At 52.7% G+C, this 19,145-nt stretch overlaps 1 protein-coding gene and 1 long non-coding RNA gene across 3 annotated transcripts; both read left to right on the top strand.

Annotated features, from left to right (window-relative positions):
* Window positions 1–4,680: 4,680 nt before the first annotated feature.
* On the top strand, window positions 4,681–18,525 carry LOC117194388. 2 transcript variants are annotated; one of them, XM_033398964.1, is made up of 7 exons: window positions 4,681–5,067; window positions 16,525–16,902; window positions 16,956–17,125; window positions 17,206–17,382; window positions 17,450–17,596; window positions 17,667–17,930; window positions 18,020–18,525. In XM_033398964.1, the coding sequence occupies exons 1-7, from the start codon at window positions 4,810–4,812 to the stop codon at window positions 18,120–18,122; spliced, it is 1,497 nt and encodes a 498-aa protein (XP_033254855.1). In that variant the 5' UTR covers window positions 4,681–4,809; the 3' UTR covers window positions 18,123–18,525. The 2 variants fall into 2 exon arrangements, with proteins under 2 accessions (XP_033254855.1, XP_033254856.1); XM_033398965.1 differs by lacking the exons at window positions 17,450–17,596; window positions 17,667–17,930; window positions 18,020–18,525 and having other exon boundaries at window positions 16,968–17,125; window positions 17,206–17,411.
* LOC117194390 lies at window positions 9,557–9,858 on the top strand. The gene is made up of 2 exons (XR_004474812.1): window positions 9,557–9,600; window positions 9,669–9,858. It is a non-coding gene; the product is annotated as an uncharacterized LOC117194390 (long non-coding RNA).
* Window positions 18,526–19,145: the final 620 nt, after the last annotated feature.

The following is a 19,145-nucleotide window of genomic DNA, read 5'->3' as shown; positions in this document are numbered from 1 at the left end:
GCAAACAAATCCAAATGCACAGGGATATCGGATCGACTGTCATGCAGACTAAAGTTTCCAACAAACTTAACCTGGAGCTGGAGGTGGAGGTCGGCACGCGGCGCGGATGCTACAGCGCTGGCTGTGGCTGTTGATAAAGATTATTGGATAATGTCTTGGCGGAACTATCTGCCACGTCTGTCTCTGCCATAAGAAAAAAGTTGTTCCATGGTTAGAGATACACAAAGAGAGAGAAAGAGAGATGCATACGGAAAGTGTGTGAAAGCGTGGAGCAGTGAGAGCGGGTGCGGAAGCCACAGCGTGGATACAGAAGCAGCGGTAAGTACAAATAGCCCAACCAGGGAAGGAACAAAATATTGATGTCTGGAATGGCTTTATTCAAGTGTGAGAGCCTAACTGGGACTCGTGCGAGCAAAGGACCGACCCCACATATGTATCTGTGGCATATTCAATGCTCACGCTTGTGTGACTGCGCCCCTGCGAGTCCTTGTCTGCATCCATTTGCCGCTCGCACACGTGTGCCCAACATCAAAAGCTTTTCACACTTAATTGGGCGTAAAATTAAATCAGAATTGATTAGAACACTTGAATGACAACAGCCGTGGCCGTGTTGCTGATGTCAATGGCATCAGAGAGAGCCGCATCCTGCCAGCATCCAAGCCCCCAAGCCTCCCAGCTCCCACTCCACCTCCTGCCAGCAATTCCGCTTGCATTCTAAGCATAAGCAAACTTTTTGGTTTCGATTTTCCCCAGCTGACGCACGGCACGGCAAGGCACGGCACGTCGGTGACTTCGGCCACGTTCCTGCCGCTTCTCGGGGCTCCTGCCACTTCCGAAGCCGGGCACTCCCTAGACAGAGCGCACTAATTGATGCTGGGAACTTCCCTGGGGAGGCTCCCCCGCAACCCTGTTTTTCATCGGAAAGTTTATGAAATTCAATTTCCCCCAAAAATGGGGAATGGAATGGAAAAAGGCCGGGCATCAATTTTCCTGCATTATCGTTTAATGAGCCGACAATTATGCGAGGCCCCTCTGCTTCGGCACCATGCACGTCTATAGATATTCAATTAACTTGAATTCACAGCCATAACTCTCAGAACGAGTTCATTCCACATGCATTTGGCCAGGGCATAGGTCAAGTCAACTCGATTTCCGGCTATTAAGACATGGCTGAATTTCAGACGTGGAATGCAACGCCATGGAGTGCCGAGTCCAGGCAGGATAATTACATTTTAGCCGGGTGATTCGAGCGGAGAGGAGAGTCGACAGCAACGTCAACGGTAATGGATAAATGCACATCTTCCGCCGCCCTGGGGGTCCTGGGAGCCGTCCTGGGGCACGGCACATTTAATGGGAAATGAATGGCAATGTTGGAGGTAGAAAATTATGAAAACGTTCCCAGGGGTAAGTTGTACGAAAACCAGCACGAAGTGCCCTCCATAATCTTCCACTTAAAGTTGATAAAAAATGTAAACGACTTTCATTTCGCCCGGGAGCGATACCTCTGACGAGGACTTCAAAGGACAGCTGGAAGACCCAGGACAAACTCGAGGCGAAAGTGAGTAGCTCATTGAATTGGATGGATTGTCATCCCAGTCGGTGACAGCAATCAAATCAATCACACCAGCCTCCACCTGAGTAGAGCAGGCAGGTCAAAGTGCGGCAGCCTTGGAGGATAAAGAATGGACCCCTTTTCTGACATTTGGTGATGTTTTGCGATGCAGCAAGAGGGAATTCCTACACCGATTGGGGCAAAACTTGGGCTAGGTACAGCTGGCAAGGCCGATAGCTTGATCCGATTCATAAATAATATACAGCTAAGAGTACTATATGTTTGGATTCATTGGGAATCCGTGCGTGGTGATGTCTAATGCAATTTGCGTAATTGAAACCCACTCGAAAGCAATTAAATTTCCTGTGGTTGGACCACTCTCCGGCATTGAGATTCGTTGGAGTAATTGCAATCGAGATTCCCAACTAATCTTCAGGTAAAACAATCCATAATGGAGCAGAAGTTTTGTTCGCACTCGACATTTATCAAGTTTGAAGTTTTAATTTGCTTTCGCCCCAACAAAAACAACTACAGAATACAGAATAACAAAAGTGTCAACACGATTATAATTGAGTTTAATTAAGCCGCAAAGTAAAGCCTCTCAGCACTCTTGTCTGTGGACCGACCAACAGAAATTTAAAATATTTGCGCTAATCCACTTGGCAACGGCCTAACAGAAATGAACAGCTGGTGCCAGTCCAGGCCTCTTCAATGGGCCAACTTTCGGATAAAAGAGGTACGTGCCAAAGGCTTCAAATACTCGTATTTGCTGGGGCCAAAGTACGTACAATAAACTCGAAGCAATCCGAAGAGCAAAGTTGCGATCTGGAAATTTATGGATGGCGAAGGCCAAAATGTTTTGCTGCCCAAAACCCAGGCTAAACCCATTTGTTGGCCCAGCTCTGAAAATGTCACATGCTCCTCACACCCACAGCTACACCCACACCCTGTGTGGTCTGGGTCTTGGTCTGGGTCTGGGTCTGGCCATTGTCTGCCATTGATGCCAGTTGGTGTCGGTACAGGTTTTCAAAGGATGCTATTCCCGACTTAATTAAGTTGATGCCACCGTGTTGTACGAAATCTCTTCGATGCGCTGCGCTAAAGCTGAAAGTCTCATTATTTCCTATTTAAAGTCATTACCACGTTATCTGCAGCCTTCAATTGAAGTGGGTTCTCGTTCTCCTGCAACTTCCAGCAGCCACCGTCGCCCAGTCCCCATTTTTCAGTTAACGATTTCATTTCAATTGACAATTTAATTAAGTCTAATGATAAAATGTTGTCAAGCAATTATCATGCTTATGTAAGTCTTAATTTTCCGTATTTTTCGCGCTCCCCCAACCTTGGTAAGGCCATTTTCCTGGCCAGAGGTGTATGTAAATCGAATTTCAAACGAGGCGAAGGCCAAAAAGCGCTGCATACGTGTTGTGTACCCTATTGTGGAGCGAAAAAATTAGTATATACATACATACATATGTATATGTGGAAGTCAATGCTCTCTAGCCGAAAAAGTGAAAGCCAGCATCAATCATGTGAGCAGGCGAGGGGATATACATAGTTGTCAATCGATTCGCAAGAAGTTCAGGGTTGCCTACTGAACTGAACCGTTCGAAAATAGTTCTCTACGATCCAGACTACAAGGTGGCAAAACAATAACACTCCCCCACACACCAGACGTGCGATGTCTCAGCTAATTTTCATTGCCACAAGCGCGGACGGGCGTCCTTCAGGGCCTGCCAAATTCTAAATTTTGGCTAATTTGTCAACAGCCCCCCAGCATTATCCGCACTAATCCGACAATTTGGGTAGAACCAAACATCTAACAAAAGCTGTACACATTCGCTACTTACACTATATGGATAGTACGGATTGAATTACTGGAACCATGTGTCCGCTATAGAGAGCTTAGCTTGTACATACATAAATGGGCACCTAGCACTATTATATTTTGCATGCAAATTCCAGGACACAAGTGTGTACCCTCACGTAAAGATGATGCCAGAAATTCCAACTGACGAAGCAGATATGCGATACACTGCATCAGCAGTAACACACCAAGATGAGGCTCCTCCGTGCTTAGCCGCCTCCTTTGGCACTGACACTTGGCATTTCGCAACCTTCTCGAGCCAAGGCGAGCACTTCAGAAAATTGAAACTTTCAGTTTTATGCCACCATCGAGCACACAGCACAGTACTTTTACATGGCCAAGTGCAACTCTTTTGGCTGACTTTTCAATTTTCTAATATGCTTTAAAGCTTCTGCTTGATGCTGTTGGGAGCGGCGCCTGTTGCTTAATTCGATTTTGCTTGACTTTGATGCTGGCAAACTTCATTTGTCCGACTCTAGAAGCGTGAAATAGGATTAGGCCGACGGAAATGCATTCAAGCTGACTTAAATCCATTTCTAGCTGGGCAACGATACAAAGTACCAATTAATAATCTATAGGAAATCAGATTTGAGAGGAGTTAGGGAAGAGAGAGTTGCAGTGCACGCAGCTTATGGAAGAGATCCAAATTAAATTAAGACTGCCAGAAGTATTCCACAAATAGCCATGACCAGAATGAAGTTACTATGGGCCAAAACGATGACGGGTCAATACTTTTTTCCAGGCTTGTGGATAGATCAGCGTCAGTGCGGCGCCTTAATGCAAGTCTGTGAACGAATTGTATTTGCTTAATTTTCTTTACAGGAATCCGAAAGGATCGAACAAGGTGAAAATGAGCAGTGTACGAATTAAACATTTTACCATTTAACCATTTGGTAATTTGGTAAACCATTTTTTTGTGAAGCTCAAGATTCAAGCCACGGAGTACCATTAATAATACGAAAATGTACAGTAATTAGTATCTGATCTACATCCATACAACATTGAAATGCAGCCCTGAATATCGCTCCGATTATAGACGGGAGACAGCTCTGCTTTTCACTTTGAATTCCGGTTTGAGCAGGCGACGACTTTCAGTGTGAAAATCCGAACAGTCATCCTTTCGAAAATTGTGCCAGCGAGCGGAGCTCATGTAAAGTGGAAAATTAAATATAAAAATTAAAATTCCTCTCAGAGTCGTAGTGAGAAGTGTCGAACAAAATATTCTAAAACTGTATTTAGCACGCGCGTGTTCTCAAGTAAGTTCACACATATTTAAAGTGAAAAATTTCGCATTTGCCGCACACACGAACACACGCACGCACACACAAACGCCGGTCTTGTGAACTCACTTGACGAAAAGAAAGAGCGAGAAGAAAAAAGTTGCCAAATCAAAATGGTCACCGAGCCGAAGTCCGTTGAGCCCAAGGTCAGCACCAAGGAGGCGCAGTGCCAGTCATCGGACTGCGAGACTTCCCAGCAGGAGCCGGTGTCGCAAGTAAGCAGCCTGAAGGGCGCCCGTGTGGGGATCTTCAATGCCGAGGATTTCTTGTCGCGTGCTCAGATGAACGACAAAATCAACATCTTGCGCTCGCCCACCAAGCCGGCCAACGGGGTGCGCCAGCGATCCGTCTACACCAACAACCCATCGCCGGTAACTGAAATTCCAAGCAGTAACGTGAAAGTTTCTTCAATTTTCAGACATCTTGTTTTACAAAACTGCCGCATCATCGCGCTAGCAGGGTATCAACAGCGAGTTAACAGCCGCCGCAGTCTTAACAGCTCGGCAACAGCAGCATTGCCACATCACCTCATTGCCCTCTCCTGTTATTTCAGACCTTCTTATTTTCCGTCTCGCTCTTTTCCACCATTGCTCTCTTACTTTCCGACTTTAATATTCGAATTTTCCTTCTCTATTCCCCCTCTTCTCTTCTCTTCTAATACGATTCAAAATAGTTTGGTTAATTTCTATAAAAATCAAATGCAAATTGGGAAAAACGCACACACGTATGTAAATACATATATGTATGTATGTATGTATTGTAACGGACCTGCTTCTTGGTTCGCTTGAGTTTGCTGGGCTCGCTCAGCGGTCGGCCGATTCGTCGCAACGTATTTTTATTGTTGCCCCCAACGACAAATGATAAGACCTTCCTTTTCTTTAATCGAATCTCTCTTTATTCGTACTTATATTAGGACTTAGGGCTAGATGCTACAATTCAGCTTATCTATGGATCTCCACCACGCGTGGGCTCTCGTCGGGTGTGGCAGCGTTGAGGCTATTGATTGGGGCAGTTTGACCTCCGCTATTGCTTTGGCCCGCCACGCAAATCCGCACTCTACGTCTCGCACTCCCCTCTTAGCTTCCGCCGGCAACTGTGGATCACCTCTTAACTTAGACTCACTCTGGGGCAGGCGGGGCCTGTCTTCCTGTTGTTATTCACTTCACTGCACTTCTTCGAACCGTACCGGTTATTACTTTTACGTTTCGGCGGGGTTTCAAGGTGCGCGCGCGATCACTTCTCCACGGAAAAAGAGACCCGCTTCGTTGCCGCAGCCTCCTTTTATAGCCCCTTGACGGGCCCCGGCTCGGCGTTGGTAGTTTTCCATCGCCGACTCCTGGTTTCCACGGCCTTCGTAACGGGGCCTGGCCGGTGGCGTGATCCCATGCCCATATTTGGTCATGCGTCGGATCGCTGCCGGCCCGATCCCGCCGTCTCCTCTGCCTCTCGCGTTTCTCTTGCTCCGAGAGCGGGACACTTCTCCTCTCGGGGCCCTTGGCCTCTTCGCCGCACCCGGATATCCGTGGGTATCTGGGCTGACCTTCGCCTTATCCAGCCAGCCATTAGCCTTTATCCGGCCGTCCCACCGCCTTTATCCGGATATGCTTTGGTCGAATTCGGCCTGTGGGAACCACGGTTCCTCACACCCCCGCTTTCTTCCCGCAGCGGAATACTCCCGTTTTCCGCGACCTTGCGACGGAGTGTGCTTTCCTCATTCAAACGGCCCCATTTTACGCGCGCTCCTTACTGCATCTGGGATCACGGGCGCCCTGGCGCCCTCTGGCGCCTTTGCTCGGGCGGCGCTGCCAGCCCTTGCAATTTTCTGGCTGGGGCCGAATCCCCGCCTATCGATAAGGTGTAGGGGCGTTTAGGCAATCCACTCGATATCTCTCCCCAGTAAGTATTCCACTTTTCTCTTTTTCGTCTCTCTTTATTCATTTTCTTCCCGCGTCTTTCGCCCTTGATTTTTTTCTTTTTTTTTTTCTTTTGCTCTTTTTTTCCTTTCCCCTTTTTTTTCCCTACTTTTGCTCGCGGAACACCTCCGTGCGTGTGGCCGACATCGCAATGCGCAATGTCACCCTCCTACCCACGAGGCGAATCTGGGTCTGCGCGCGGACCACCGCCGCCGGCCACTCCTCCCGCGGGATCACCGTCCAGTGGACCGTGGCTGCTGGTGCCGAGCTCTGCCGTTGCAGGGCCGGTCGCTTCGCTCCTGCACAGGGCTCCGGGCAGGAGGCCTGCCACTTCAGAGCCGGGCGCTCGGCCGCCGTCGACCTCTCCGGTGCGGGCCACACCCACGGTCCGCGCTCCCACGCCTCGAGTTCCACCTCCGTCGGTGCTGTCGCCGCCGTCGCCGTTTCCGCGGCCCGCGTCTCTGCTTCTGCCGCTGCCTCGGCCGTCGCCGTCTGGGCCGCCGTCGCCGTTTCCGCGGTCTGCGTCCCTGCTGCCGCCGTCGCCGCCTCTGCCGCTGCCTCGGCCGTCGCTGTCTGGACCGCCGTCGCCGTTTCCGCGGTCTGCGTCCCTGCTGCCGTCGTCGCCTCCACTGCCGTTCGCATCGCCGCCTCCGCCGTCGCCGTGGCTGCCGCTGCTTCGGCCGTCGCCGTCGGGACCGCCGTCGCCATTTCCGCGGCCTGCGTCTCTGCTGTCACCTTCGCCGCTTCTGCAGTCCGCATCGCTGCCTCCGCCGTCGCCATTGCTGCCACTGAGGTCGTGGGGGCCCTCCGCGGGTCCCTGTTCTTGCTTTCGCGTGGACTCTCCTCCCACACCCGGGCGCCGGCCTCTGGCTGGGCTTCGCTCGGGGCGGGCCCGAGGCCCAAGTGATGTGCAGGGTCTGGTGGTGCCACACCATCCCCTGGCGCACGGCGGTCCGCACCTCCTGCGATACATACGGTCCCATTACGGCCGCCTCCGGTCCCCTCCACTGTGGTTGCTGCTGCCACTGCTCCTGCCCCTGCTGCTGGTGATGCAGCTGCTGGTGCTGCTGGTGCTGCTGCTGCTGGTGCTGCTGGTGCTGCTGCTGCTGGTGCTGCTATTGCTGCTGCTGCTGGTGCTGCTGCTGCTGGTGCTGCTGCTGCTGGTGCTGCTGGTGCTGCTCCTCCTCGGCCTGCGGCTGCCGCCTCTCGGGGCCCTCGTCATCCTCGGCCGGTGGCGTAGGTTGCCACAGCTCGCCTTCCTCCTCCTCGGCCTGCTGCAGCCGCCGCTGCCACTCGGCCTCTGGGTTCGTAGCCTGCTAGCCCGTGGCCTGGGGCGGCGTTCCCTCGGTCTCCGCCTCGTCGGTCCGGGGCTGCATCGGCGGCAGCACCACCCGGAATGGTGGGGGTGGCGGCGCCTCGTCGCTCTCTTGGCCGTGCTCCTCCGTACTGGCGGCTCTTTCCGCCTGTCGCCGCCGCGCCTCCATCCGCTCGTCCCTCCGCACTTGGTGCATCCGGCGCTTCTCCTCCGGCGTCGCCTCCTGAAACCTCCGCCTCACCGCCTCGATTTTGTCGCGCAGGGTCAGCGGCCTTCCATTCCTCGTCTCCGGCTCCACCCTTTGCTGCCGTCTCCATCTGGCCTTCTCCTGAGCGGTTGGCGCGCGCGGGCCGTCGGTGCATATGACCTCGTCGTCGTCCTCCTCCTCCTCATCCGATGACACCGTCGGCGACACCGAGTCGTGCCCCGACGGCGCCGGTGACACCAACGGCGAGGCCAGCAGTTGAAGGAACTGGGAGCCATCGCACCAATCCTCCTCGTCGCTATGCGAGAGCAGAGACGCCCGTCGCTGACGAGAAGTACCGGCGCGATAGCCCCCTTCTCCCACGATCGCCTGTTGCTCCTCCAGGAAGGCCCTAATATCCTCCATCTTCTTCCTGCCATCCTCGTGGTTGAGGCCGCGTTTCATCTCCATCTTTTATTCTTGCTACTTTTTCTTGCGTTCTTTTTGGTGATAATTACCTTCAAGTGTTCGTTGTTCCGTTTTCCACCCGCCTATATACACGCGTTGCATTGCCAATCGTTCCCTCTACCGGTGCCGGTGCTCCGTGTTTCGGTCTCTCTTGCCTGGTTCCAACGGTTGTTGCGTTTGTACTCATGGCCCTCAGCCTCGTCTCTCTGCCGGCCGCGCTCTCTAACGGCATCTTTCCCCTGGTTGTGTGAGTGCCGTCGCGCTCTCCGCTCTCCATCCGATTTCGCCTTATCCCTTTTTTTTGGATACTGTTGTGTTCTCGCCGCGTTTCTCTGTTGGCTCATGGATAAAACTTTTCCATCTTTGATGGACCCACCCCCTTCCCGTTCATGATTATTTTACTTTTTATTCCCCCATTTTATTTTTGCTTATTCACAACTTTTATTTAGCCCTTTATTCTTGTTTATTTTAATTGCTATTTAATGGATTGATGGATTGCTAATTATTTACTTTTAATCGTTATAAAAATTGCTATTTATTCTTACATGCCACCGCCGACCTGTCTTCTTCATCCCGTGCTGCTCGGACCCTCCTTGGCCTGGGTGAGTTCTCCCGACCCGGATGACTTTTACTCCATCCTTTCTCCCTTTCCAGCTCGCCCTCTGCCCTCAATGCGGGCCGCTTGCCGCGATTCCGCTCGTGAACAATGGGTCCTCCGACCCTCCGCCCGGGCTGGAATCTTGGGCTCACATCCCAGGGCAACTCCTATGCGCCACCGGCCGGACTCTTTTGACAGGTGTCTCCCTCACACAGTGGCTCGGACCCGAGGATCATCCGACTCCTCGCCCGGTAGTCCACGCATGAGCGGCACCCGTCGTTCCGGCCCGACGCTCGTAGTTGCCCCGTGAGTCCGCGTTGAGGCGTGAGCCTGGCCCCTGGGTTTTCCTGGTCATCCGCTGTCTGAGATTACCCTCCCCGACCCTGGATTCGCCTCCCAGCTTTGGGTGACGCGTTTCCTGCTCAGGTTTGCTGAGCTTTTCCTCTTCTCGTTTTATTTTCCTTTCTTTTTACTAATTTTCGCTTTTTTTTCAGATTTCCCCAACCACAGTCTTCCTGTTCGCCTTTTTTTTTTTAATCTAAGTGCACAAGTCCATCACCCTGCGTGCTGACGAGTCTCGTGCGTGTCCTGCGCGGCACCCTTCCCCAGTGTCCTGCGTGGCACTCTACCGTTCCTGGTTCTGAGTGACCCTTTAGGGCGACCTATTACAGCCATTCTCCTTCACCCCTGTGTCTCTCGCTCCTCGGGTTGGGGTTTCAGATCTCGTATGTGTGCCGTTCTCTTCTTCCTGTCGCCCTCCTTTCTTAGGTTGCAGATAACCGGGGATATAAAGTCATCTATCTGGTATGGCCCCTCGTACCTTGGTGCCAGCTTCGCGGCGAATCCCTCCGCTGCATTGGAAAGGTGGTGCTGTTTGGCCCACACGACCTCTCCCACTTTGGGTCTCCACGGTCTTCTTCTCAGGTTGTAATTCCTGGCCTGATCCTGGGCGGCCCTTTCCAAGTTGCGTCGAACCAACTGAAACAGCTCCTTTAATTTCTTCGCATTTTCATCCGGCGTCTCTGTGCCTTGTTCCGTGCCTACCGTCTCCTCGTCATATAGGGCCTTTGGCAGCCGGGGTTCCCTTCCTTGCACCACGAACGCCGGTGAATATCCCGTTGTATCCGACACTCCCGAATTCATGGCCAGCATCAGCTCCGGCCATTTTTCATCCCAACTCCTTTGATCACCCTCGGTGAACTGAGCTATCATGGTCTTTACCGTTCTGTTCGTTCGCTCTGTCGGATTCGCTTGCGGCGTGTATGGCGCCGTAAACTGGTGGCGAACTCCTAGCTGCTCCAGGAATCTTGTAAATGCCCTGCTTGCAAACTGCACCCCATTGTCCGTAATGAAGACTTTGGGCGCCCCAAAACGGGCTATTATGCGCTCTCGACAGGCCTTTATTAGTGCCTCTGCTGTGGCCTTCCTCAGCGGCACCAACTCGGTCCACTTGGAGAATCGATCCACCAGCACCAACAGCATCGAGTTCCCATGTTTCGACCTCGGCAGAGGACCCACAAAGTCCGCGCATACCGTTGCCCATGGATCTTCCGGCACCTGTGTCAACATTTCTCCTGCCGCTTGTAGCTGACTTGGCTTAAAACGAAGACATAGTTCGCACTTCCGCACGTAGGCCCTCACGTCCCTGTACATCCCTGGCCAGTAATATCTTGCCGCCACCCGTGCCGCGGTTCTCCTTCCGCCGGCGTGGCCTGCTTCCGGGCTATCGTGGCTTTCCTTTAAAACCATTTCTTGGGCATATTTCGGCACACATAACTTCCACGAGGCGACTTCTTCGCTCCCTGCCCGGTGAGGAATGTGCCGGTACAAGTTTCCCCCCTTCTCCACATAGTCGGGGTACTTCGGGGATTCTTTTCTGATCTTTTCTACCATGCCCTCTAACCACTTGCAGGGCGGCTCGCCTACTGGTTGTGTTCCCTCCTGATTTCTTATCCGACGGCCTCGCTCCTCCACCGGTTGTCGGGAGAGTGCGTCGGCTACCACGTTGAGCTGTCCTTTCCTCGTACTGCTGTAGCTCTAATGCCTATCTCGCCACTCTTCCCGACGGACTTTCTATGCTATTTAGCCATTTCAGAGCCATGTGGTCCGTGACCACCTTGAAGCGATATCCTTCCAAGTATGGCCTCAACCGGCGGATGGCCCATACAATGGCCAGACATTCTTTCTCGGTCGCTGAATAGTTCCTTTCGGGTCCATTCAGCGTCCTGCTAGCATATGATATTACCCGTTCGCCCCTTTCCGTCTCCTGCGTGAGAATCGCACCCAGCCCGTAATCACTGGCGTCTGTCTGCAGAATGAACTTCTTCGAGAAGTCGGGGCACGCCAGCACGGGGTCCGCTTCTTGCCGTTCTTTTGTCCAGACCCATTCCGTCTTCTTCTTGAGGAGCCCGGACAGGGGCTGCACGAGGGTGGCGAAGTCGGGCACGAACCTCCGGTACCATGAGGCCACTCCCAAGTACTGTCTCAGCTCCTTGACATTTGTCGGCGGTTTCAGTTCGGCTATGGCTGCGACTTTCTCGGGGTCTGTACATATCCCCTCGCCGGACACCTTGTGGCCCAGATACCGCAGCTCTTTCCTAAAGAACTCGCACTTGTCTGCGTTCAGCCGCAGGTTAGCCAAGCGCAGCCGTCGAAACACCTCTTTCAGGTTTCTTCGGTGTTCTTCCTCTGTTCGCCCGATGACCACTATGTCATCCTGGTACGCGAATGCGTGCGGCATCATTTCTGGCCCAATCACTTGGTCTAACGCCCGTTGAAAGGTGGCCGACGCGGAGTGTAACCCAAACGGCATCACCTTCCATTGGTATAGCCCCTTTCCGGGCACCGTGAACGCCGTGATCGGCCGGCTGCTCTCGGCCAGGGGGATCTGCCAATATCCATCCTTCAGATCTAGGCTACTTATGAATTTCGCTTCCCGCAGTTGATCGAGGATGTAATCGATCCTGGGCATTGGGTACGCGTCCTTTACTGATCTCGCGTTAACTTGACGAAAGTCCACGCACAATCTCCATTTGCCATTTTTCTTCTTTACCATCACTATAGGCGAACTGTAGGGGCTGTTTGACGGCTCTATGCATCCCATTTCTAATAGTTCGTCCACTTTCTGGTTAATCTCGGCCTGCATTTTGGGGTTCTTCGGGTAATATCTTTGCTTAATCGGTTGCGGGTCACTCATGGTGATTGTGTGCACCGCCACATTAGACACCCCCTCGATCTTGGAAAATGCCTCTAACTCTCGGGCTAAGAATTCCTCCACTGGCTCTTCCCTCGCCCCCTCATTCTGCCTCATGCCCGCTGACACCCCTCTGGCGGCCACTCTTAGGGTCGTGTCCGTTTCGTTGTCGGACTCCGGAGCCGTGTCTCCAGCTTCGGCCTTCGCCACGGACAGTCTTTCCTCCTGGTCTCCTCGTTCCCGATCTTGGGCAGGGATCACCACCCTGTGCCCTGCACAGGTCACCACTGCCCCGACCGCGCGGAGAAAATCCCATCCCAACACTAATACGAGTAGCACCATTGGGATCTCCTTGTTCCCAAAGCATACCTTCGTTTCAATCTGGCACGTGACCTCCTGGCTATGGCCATCCGCCAACCTCACCCTTTTCTTTGCCGCCGCCTCCCGGCCTTCACCCTTTAGTCGGTCCGCCAGCTCGCGGCTCACGAAACTGCTGGTAGCTCCTGTATCCACCGTGGCTTGCAGCTCCATGCCCGCGACCTCCACTACTGCGGATAACTGTTCCTCCTCGCTGGTCAGCCTGCCGACTAGGCTTGAGGGACCGTTTCTTGCGACCCTGGCACGGCCCTCCGCGGCGTGGGTCGTGGGGCGTTTCCCGTCTTCCTGCAGCATTGCCATGCCGAGATGCCCACTTTTCCGCATCTCCAGCAGTAGGTGAGAGGTCGGCCGTTGCACTCCCGGCTCCAATGATCCGCGCTCCCACACCTTCGGCACGCCTGGGCCGGATTCTTGACATATCCGTTCTCGATATTGCCGTTGGTCGGTGTCGGCATAATGACACGCGCTCCCCTCTCCTCCCGTGCTGCTCCGTCCAGCGGGCTGTCCTTGCATCGCCGACATGCCGTCGTCTCGGCTGGCTTGTGGAAGGGATTCGCTGCCCGGGCTTTCACGGTTGGATTCTCCCGTTGGAACTCTAGGCGGTCCCTCTCCAACGCCTCGAACTCGTCTGCCAGTTCCATCATGGTGTCGAGGTCCTTGCACCGGTGCGGCCTCATATACGCTCTCAGATCGGGCATGCTATTCTCACGAATCAGCTCCGTCTGCTCCTCTTGGGGGCATTGCAGGGGTCGCATAAGTGTCTGCATCTCTACCATATACTCTTTGAATGGCTCGCCCCATTTCTGTTTCCGCATCCTCACTTCCTACAGCAACTTCTCAAAGTATCCCCGCGGCAGAAAGTAAGCCTGGAAGCTCGACGAGAACTCTTTCCACGTTCTCCACTGTCGATTGTTCGCCACGAACCACATCAGCGCCCGCCCTTTTAGCAGCTCCGGCATCGCCCTTGGGATCAGATCCGGATCCAGACCGTACGTCTCGGCGGACCACTCGACCTGCTCCAAGAACTCGAGAGGCTTCGTCGTCCCGTCGAACCGGAACGACCACTGTCTCACCTGTTTCGCCACTCTAGCGTAGTCCAGGTGTGCTGGCCGTATTGTGGCTGGTTCGGTTCTCCCTCTTTCGGTCTCTCGGCTTCGATCCCTTCCTTGGTGGCGGGGCCTGCTAGGCGTCCCCGTGTGCGAGCGTTCCGGTTTTGGCACTGAGAGACTCGCGATCAATTCTCTCTGTATGTCGACTGGGGACCTCCACAGCGCCGCCGCGGTTGCGCCGGGTGGGGGTGCCAGGTGCTCGTACGCGGCTTGTTTGTCGTCCGCCCGGGGTGTCGGCGAGGACCTGTCCGCCCGACACTCCCATAGCTCAATCAGATCGGCCCACTCCGACTAATCTTCGTGTTCCCTCATCCACTCCTTAAATGTTCTTCTCATTTCGTCCACTGTGCCCTCCAGCCGCACGCCGAAGGCGTGGCCGCATTGGACAAGCTCCTCCTTTCTCAACCGGTGGATCCATTGTCCCTTCCCCATTCTCTCGTCTATATTTCTCCTCCCTTTGTCCTACTATTTGTCGTTGTAGGCCCCACGTTGGGCGCCAATTGTAACGGACCTGCTTCTTGGTTCGCTTGAGTTTGCTGGGCTCGCTCAGCGGTCGGCCGATTCGTCGCAACGTATTTTTATTGTTGCCCCCAACGACAAATGATAAGACCTTCCTTTTTATACCCGATACTCAAAATGAGTATTGGGGTATATTAGATTTGTGGTAAAAGTGGATGTGTGTAACGTCCAGAAGGAATCGTTTCCGACCCCATAAAGTATATATATTCTTGATCAGCATCAATAGCCGAGTCGATTGAGCCCTGTCTGTCTGTCCGTCTGTCCGTCCGTCCGTCCGTCCGTCCGTCCGTCCGTCCGTCCGTCCGTCCGTCCGTCCCCTTCAGCGCCTAGTGCTCAAAGACTATAAAAGCTAGAGCAACGATGTTTTGTATCCAGACTTCTGTGATATGTCACTGCTACAAAAATATTTCAAAACTTCGCCCCGCCCACTTCCGCCCCCACAAAGGACGAAAATCTGTGGCATCTACATTTTTAAAGATACGATAAAGCCAAAAACGCAGAATCGTAGAGCATGACTATATGTTCTAGAGTGTAAAATCTCAACCAGATCGTATAATTATTATAGCCAGAATCAAGAAAACAATTTCATTCTTTCTCGCTCTGTCTCTAACACACAGGTTTCAGGGTCGGCTTTGCCAATTGCAAAATATGAGTTCAAGGATCTCAGAACCTATAAGAGCCAGAGCAACCAAATTTGGTATCCACACTCCTGTGATATCGGACCTTGACCGTTTCGTGTCCAAATTTCGCCACACCCCCTTCCGCCCCCGCAAAGGACGAAAATCTGGGGCATCCACAAATCTCAGAGACTATTAAGGCTAGAGTAACCAAATTTGGTATCCGCACTTCTGTTAGATCTCACTATAAAACGTATATCTCAGAATTTCGCCCCACCCCCTTTCGCCCCCACAAAAGACGAAAATCTGTTGCATCCACAATATTGCACATTCGAGAAAACTAAAAGCGCAAAATCATAGATAATGACTATATCTACCAGATTGCTGAATCTGGATCAGATCGGATCATTTTTGTAGCCAAAAGCAAGAAATCAATTTGCAGTGGCCACGCAGCGCCCGACGTCACGCTCATACTGATTTTCTGTCTCTCTCGCACGCACTCTTTGTCGTGTGGTTCAATATTAGCGGCGTCTGCCGCAGGAGAGCCATACTGACTTAGTATCGGGTATAACTGTAGAGTTGCGGTGTAGGCAGCAACTCACAACGTTCCCCCTCGTCTTTAATCGAATCTCTCTTTATTCGTACTTATATTAGGACTTAGGGCTAGATGCTACAATTCAGCTTATCTATGGATCTCCACCACGCGTGGGCTCTCGTCGGGTGTGGCAGCGTTGAGGCTATTGATTGGGGCAGTTTGACCTCCGCTATTGAAACTTAGACTCACTTAGACTCACTCTGGGGGCAGGCGGGGCCTGTCTTCCTGTTGCTATTCACTTCACTGCACTTCTTCGAACCGTACCGGGTATTACTTTTACGTTTCGGCGGGGTTTCAACGTGCGCGCGCGATCACTTCTCCACGGAAAAAGAGACCCGCTTCGTCGCCGCAGCCTCCTTTTATAGCCCCTTGACGGGCCCCGGCTCGGCGTTGGTAGTTTTCCATCGCCGTCTCCTGGTTTCCACGGCCTTCGTAACGGGGCCTGGCCGGTGGCGTAATCCCATGCCCATATTTGGTCATGCGTCGGATCGCTGCCGGCCCGATCCCGCCGTCTCCTCTGCCTCTCGCGTTTCTCTTGCTCCGAGAGCGGGACACTTCTCCTCTCGGGGCCCTTGGCCTCTTCGCCGCACCCGGATATCCGTGGGTATCTGGGCTGACCTTCGCCTTATCCAGCCAGCCATCAGCCTTTATCCGGCCGTCCCACCGCCTTTATCCGGCTATGCTTTGGTCGAATTCGGCCTGTGGGAACCACGGTTCCTCACAGTATATGCATGCGTTAACAGAATGTCGACAGAATGTTAGCAACAGTTGCAAAGTCATTCGATTTCTGCGCTGCTGCCCCTTTCTCTCGTATCTGTCGTTTTCTCTCCTGCCGGTATTCAATTATTTTCTGGCACTTTCACTTCCTCACCTCTTCATTTCCTTCCGGATCTAACTTCCGCTACTACCTCTCGCCTTCTCATCCCCCCCCTCCCTTAGCAAGCAAGCTTGCGTGTCGGCATGACTGGGGGGCAGCTGTCCCAACGCATGAGCAACATCTCGCTGTCCTCCGGCACGGACTCCGTGGGCCACATGGATCACGGCAGCAGCTCCAGTCTCGCTAGTAGTGCCACCGTTGGCACCAACACCATCACCAGCGGCATTTCCAAGGAGTGCGCCAATTACCCCGTCGGCAGTCAGTCGGCCCGTCCATACGTCCAACTGCCGGGCATACACATTTCCAACCCTCCCCAGTACGGGCCAGGGAATATGCAGGAAATAGACGCTGGCAAAATGGCGCACAACGGCAAGGCACTCACAGGGCGCTACAATGCCACGCCCACCTATGGCTTCGACAACGAGCAGAACTACTGCCTGGTAAGGGGCTCCTGCATATCTGTAAATCTAGCCGATTCTATGCTCAATCTCAGAATTCCCAACAGTTGCCGTCTCCAATGCCCCCTCCACCATACGCCTTGGCACGCGTGAGCAGCCCACGCAACTTCGAGCTCGAGAACCACACACCGCCGGCATGTCCCGGCTCTGGACCCATTGCCATGACGAACGGCACCATCCAGTTGCGCCTCCGCGATGGCGTGCGGTGAGTGTGGACGCCCCCAGCCCCTTGGCTCTTCTTTAAGACCGACCCCTAATGTTAATACCTTTCTTTGCATGGGGCAGCATTGACATGACTCTGGACAAGGCGGTGCGCGTGCTCAATCAGCGCAGCATGGTGGCAGTTGCTCTATCACGCAACTGCAGCAACTCGGCTTTGATCCACCCCAATGGACGCATCTTGCAGAGCGGCGCTAAAGTCGAAATAGTCACCTACGACGGCATGAAGGGCAATAACTTTGTGTGAGTGGGAATGGCCCTTACCCCAACGTGGCATATTTGAATGCTTTGAATTATCTTCCCATTACAGTCGCTATGCCAAGATGTGGTACAAGGGTGTGAGCTTCACCAGCGAGTCGTGCGCTCTCATCTACCTGGTGGACACAGCCGGGACGCGCACCACAACCGACACTTTCACCGATCTGACCAAGGACTACACCCTGGCAGTGTTCTATGAGTGAGTCCCCCGGCCATTTGCATCGCTTCTTATTTGGCTAATTTCGATTTAATTCCCGAACTTCTCGGAGCGACTCGCGGCATGGTCCCTCTTATATGGCTGAAGCCCATGACGTGATTGCCAATTCAGCTTACACCTGTACCGAGGATGGCACTGAGATCTATGACATAAACGGATTTTGCATCACCCAGGCAGCCGATGGCCTGGTGAAGGTCACTCGTGTGGACAACAAGTGCTTGATTCGCACCAGTCCCGGCAATGGATCGGCCGCTTTGACCACACCTGGCATCCATTGCACTGCCTCTCTGGGCAAGACCTCGCATCTGTTTGTTCGGTGAGTGTCAAACCGATGCTCTCAACCTCCCCCTCCCCCTCACCCGTCATCCTGCTCTGCTAACTTCCGTTCTGTTCTGTCTTTTGTAGTCGCAATGAGAAGCGCATGCACTTCGATGGATCCTGTTTCATTGTACGCAACGCCGGACACTCCGCCGGCTTCAATGAGAACAACCTGCTCATTGTCCACTGAGCGGCGTTCGTAGTCCGGAGATAGAAACGGCGCAGTGGTAGCCCATCCCACACGCACACACTCACACATGTCAACGCATTTCACCTGGAACACTTACATAGACACCTACAGAAGCACACTTGAGGGACCTTGACGTGGAGAGTGGGATTCAGTTAGGATCCCGGAATTTAGGAATATCAAAATCAATTTGGGAAATAAGTTAGAAAGCAAATATGTTCGTACAAAAACTAGCACCACACCACACCACACACACACACCTCAGCGAAGGAACTCAGCCCAGTCCTATCTGGGTTCCGATTGCTCGACATGGGTGCAACACAACCACACCACCAAGCCCCAGGGAATACTAGTTGTCTTTCGTTTACCATTGCCTACATATATATCATGCCGTATATATGCGTGTATTACTAGTTGTTATTGCAAATCGGGAGCGCTTTCCTGCTTCCCCAAATCAGTTGGCCAAATCAGACCGATCTCAAGCTGAAGCGGAACCAATCAGAGCCGAATCGCATCGAACAGGGCCGTGCCAGCGTTTGGTGTTCAAAAAAAGAAACATCGTTTTTCTACTTGTTTCCATTTCGGCTTTTTCAGTTCTTCTAAATTGTTTCTTTTACGCAGTTCAGCTCTAAATTTTGTTTGATAGACTTTAAAAATGGCAAAAATCAAGAAAAAAAAAGTTTAAAGAAATATCTCCCAAAAAAAAATTTACAAAATTATGCACAGTTGGTGCGTCTGATTAAGCAACTTGTATTCAACAATTATAGTAGATCAGAGGACTAGTTCTCTTGGGCGTTACGTTTAGGCAACGTAAAGCCAGTGCCGATACATTATTTCTAAGCTACCAGTTCTTTCAATGCAATCCAATAATGTTCATCCACACCCGTAGCATACAGACACTCGAACACGTACCCCATAATCACACACACCGCACACTCTTTACAAGAGGCAAAAGAAAGTGAATTATTTGCAAGAGGCACAGCGCCAGCCACATTTAAAACAGCCACAGGACACACATGAAAGATA

This window comes from Drosophila miranda (assembly GCF_003369915.1).
Source record: "Drosophila miranda strain MSH22 chromosome Y unlocalized genomic scaffold, D.miranda_PacBio2.1 Contig_Y3_pilon, whole genome shotgun sequence".
NCBI lineage: Eukaryota > Metazoa > Arthropoda > Insecta > Diptera > Drosophilidae > Drosophila > Drosophila miranda.
Note: the sequence above shows the minus strand (reverse complement) of the source record. Positions and strands in the feature narration are given on the sequence as shown.

What these genes read in the sequence shown, in the direction of transcription:
- LOC117194388 (XM_033398964.1), top strand. Translation starts at nt 4,810, where the DNA reads ATGGTCACCGAGCCGAAGTCCGTTGAGCCCAAGGTCAGCACCAAGGAG. An exon ending in ACACCAACAACCCATCGCCG is followed by an intron (nt 5,068 to 16,524) that starts GTAACTGAAATT and finishes CCCCTCCCTTAG; the next exon opens with CAAGCAAGCTTGCGTGTCGG. An exon ending in ATGAAGGGCAATAACTTTGT is followed by an intron (nt 17,383 to 17,449) that starts GTGAGTGGGAAT and finishes TTCCCATTACAG; the next exon opens with TCGCTATGCCAAGATGTGGT.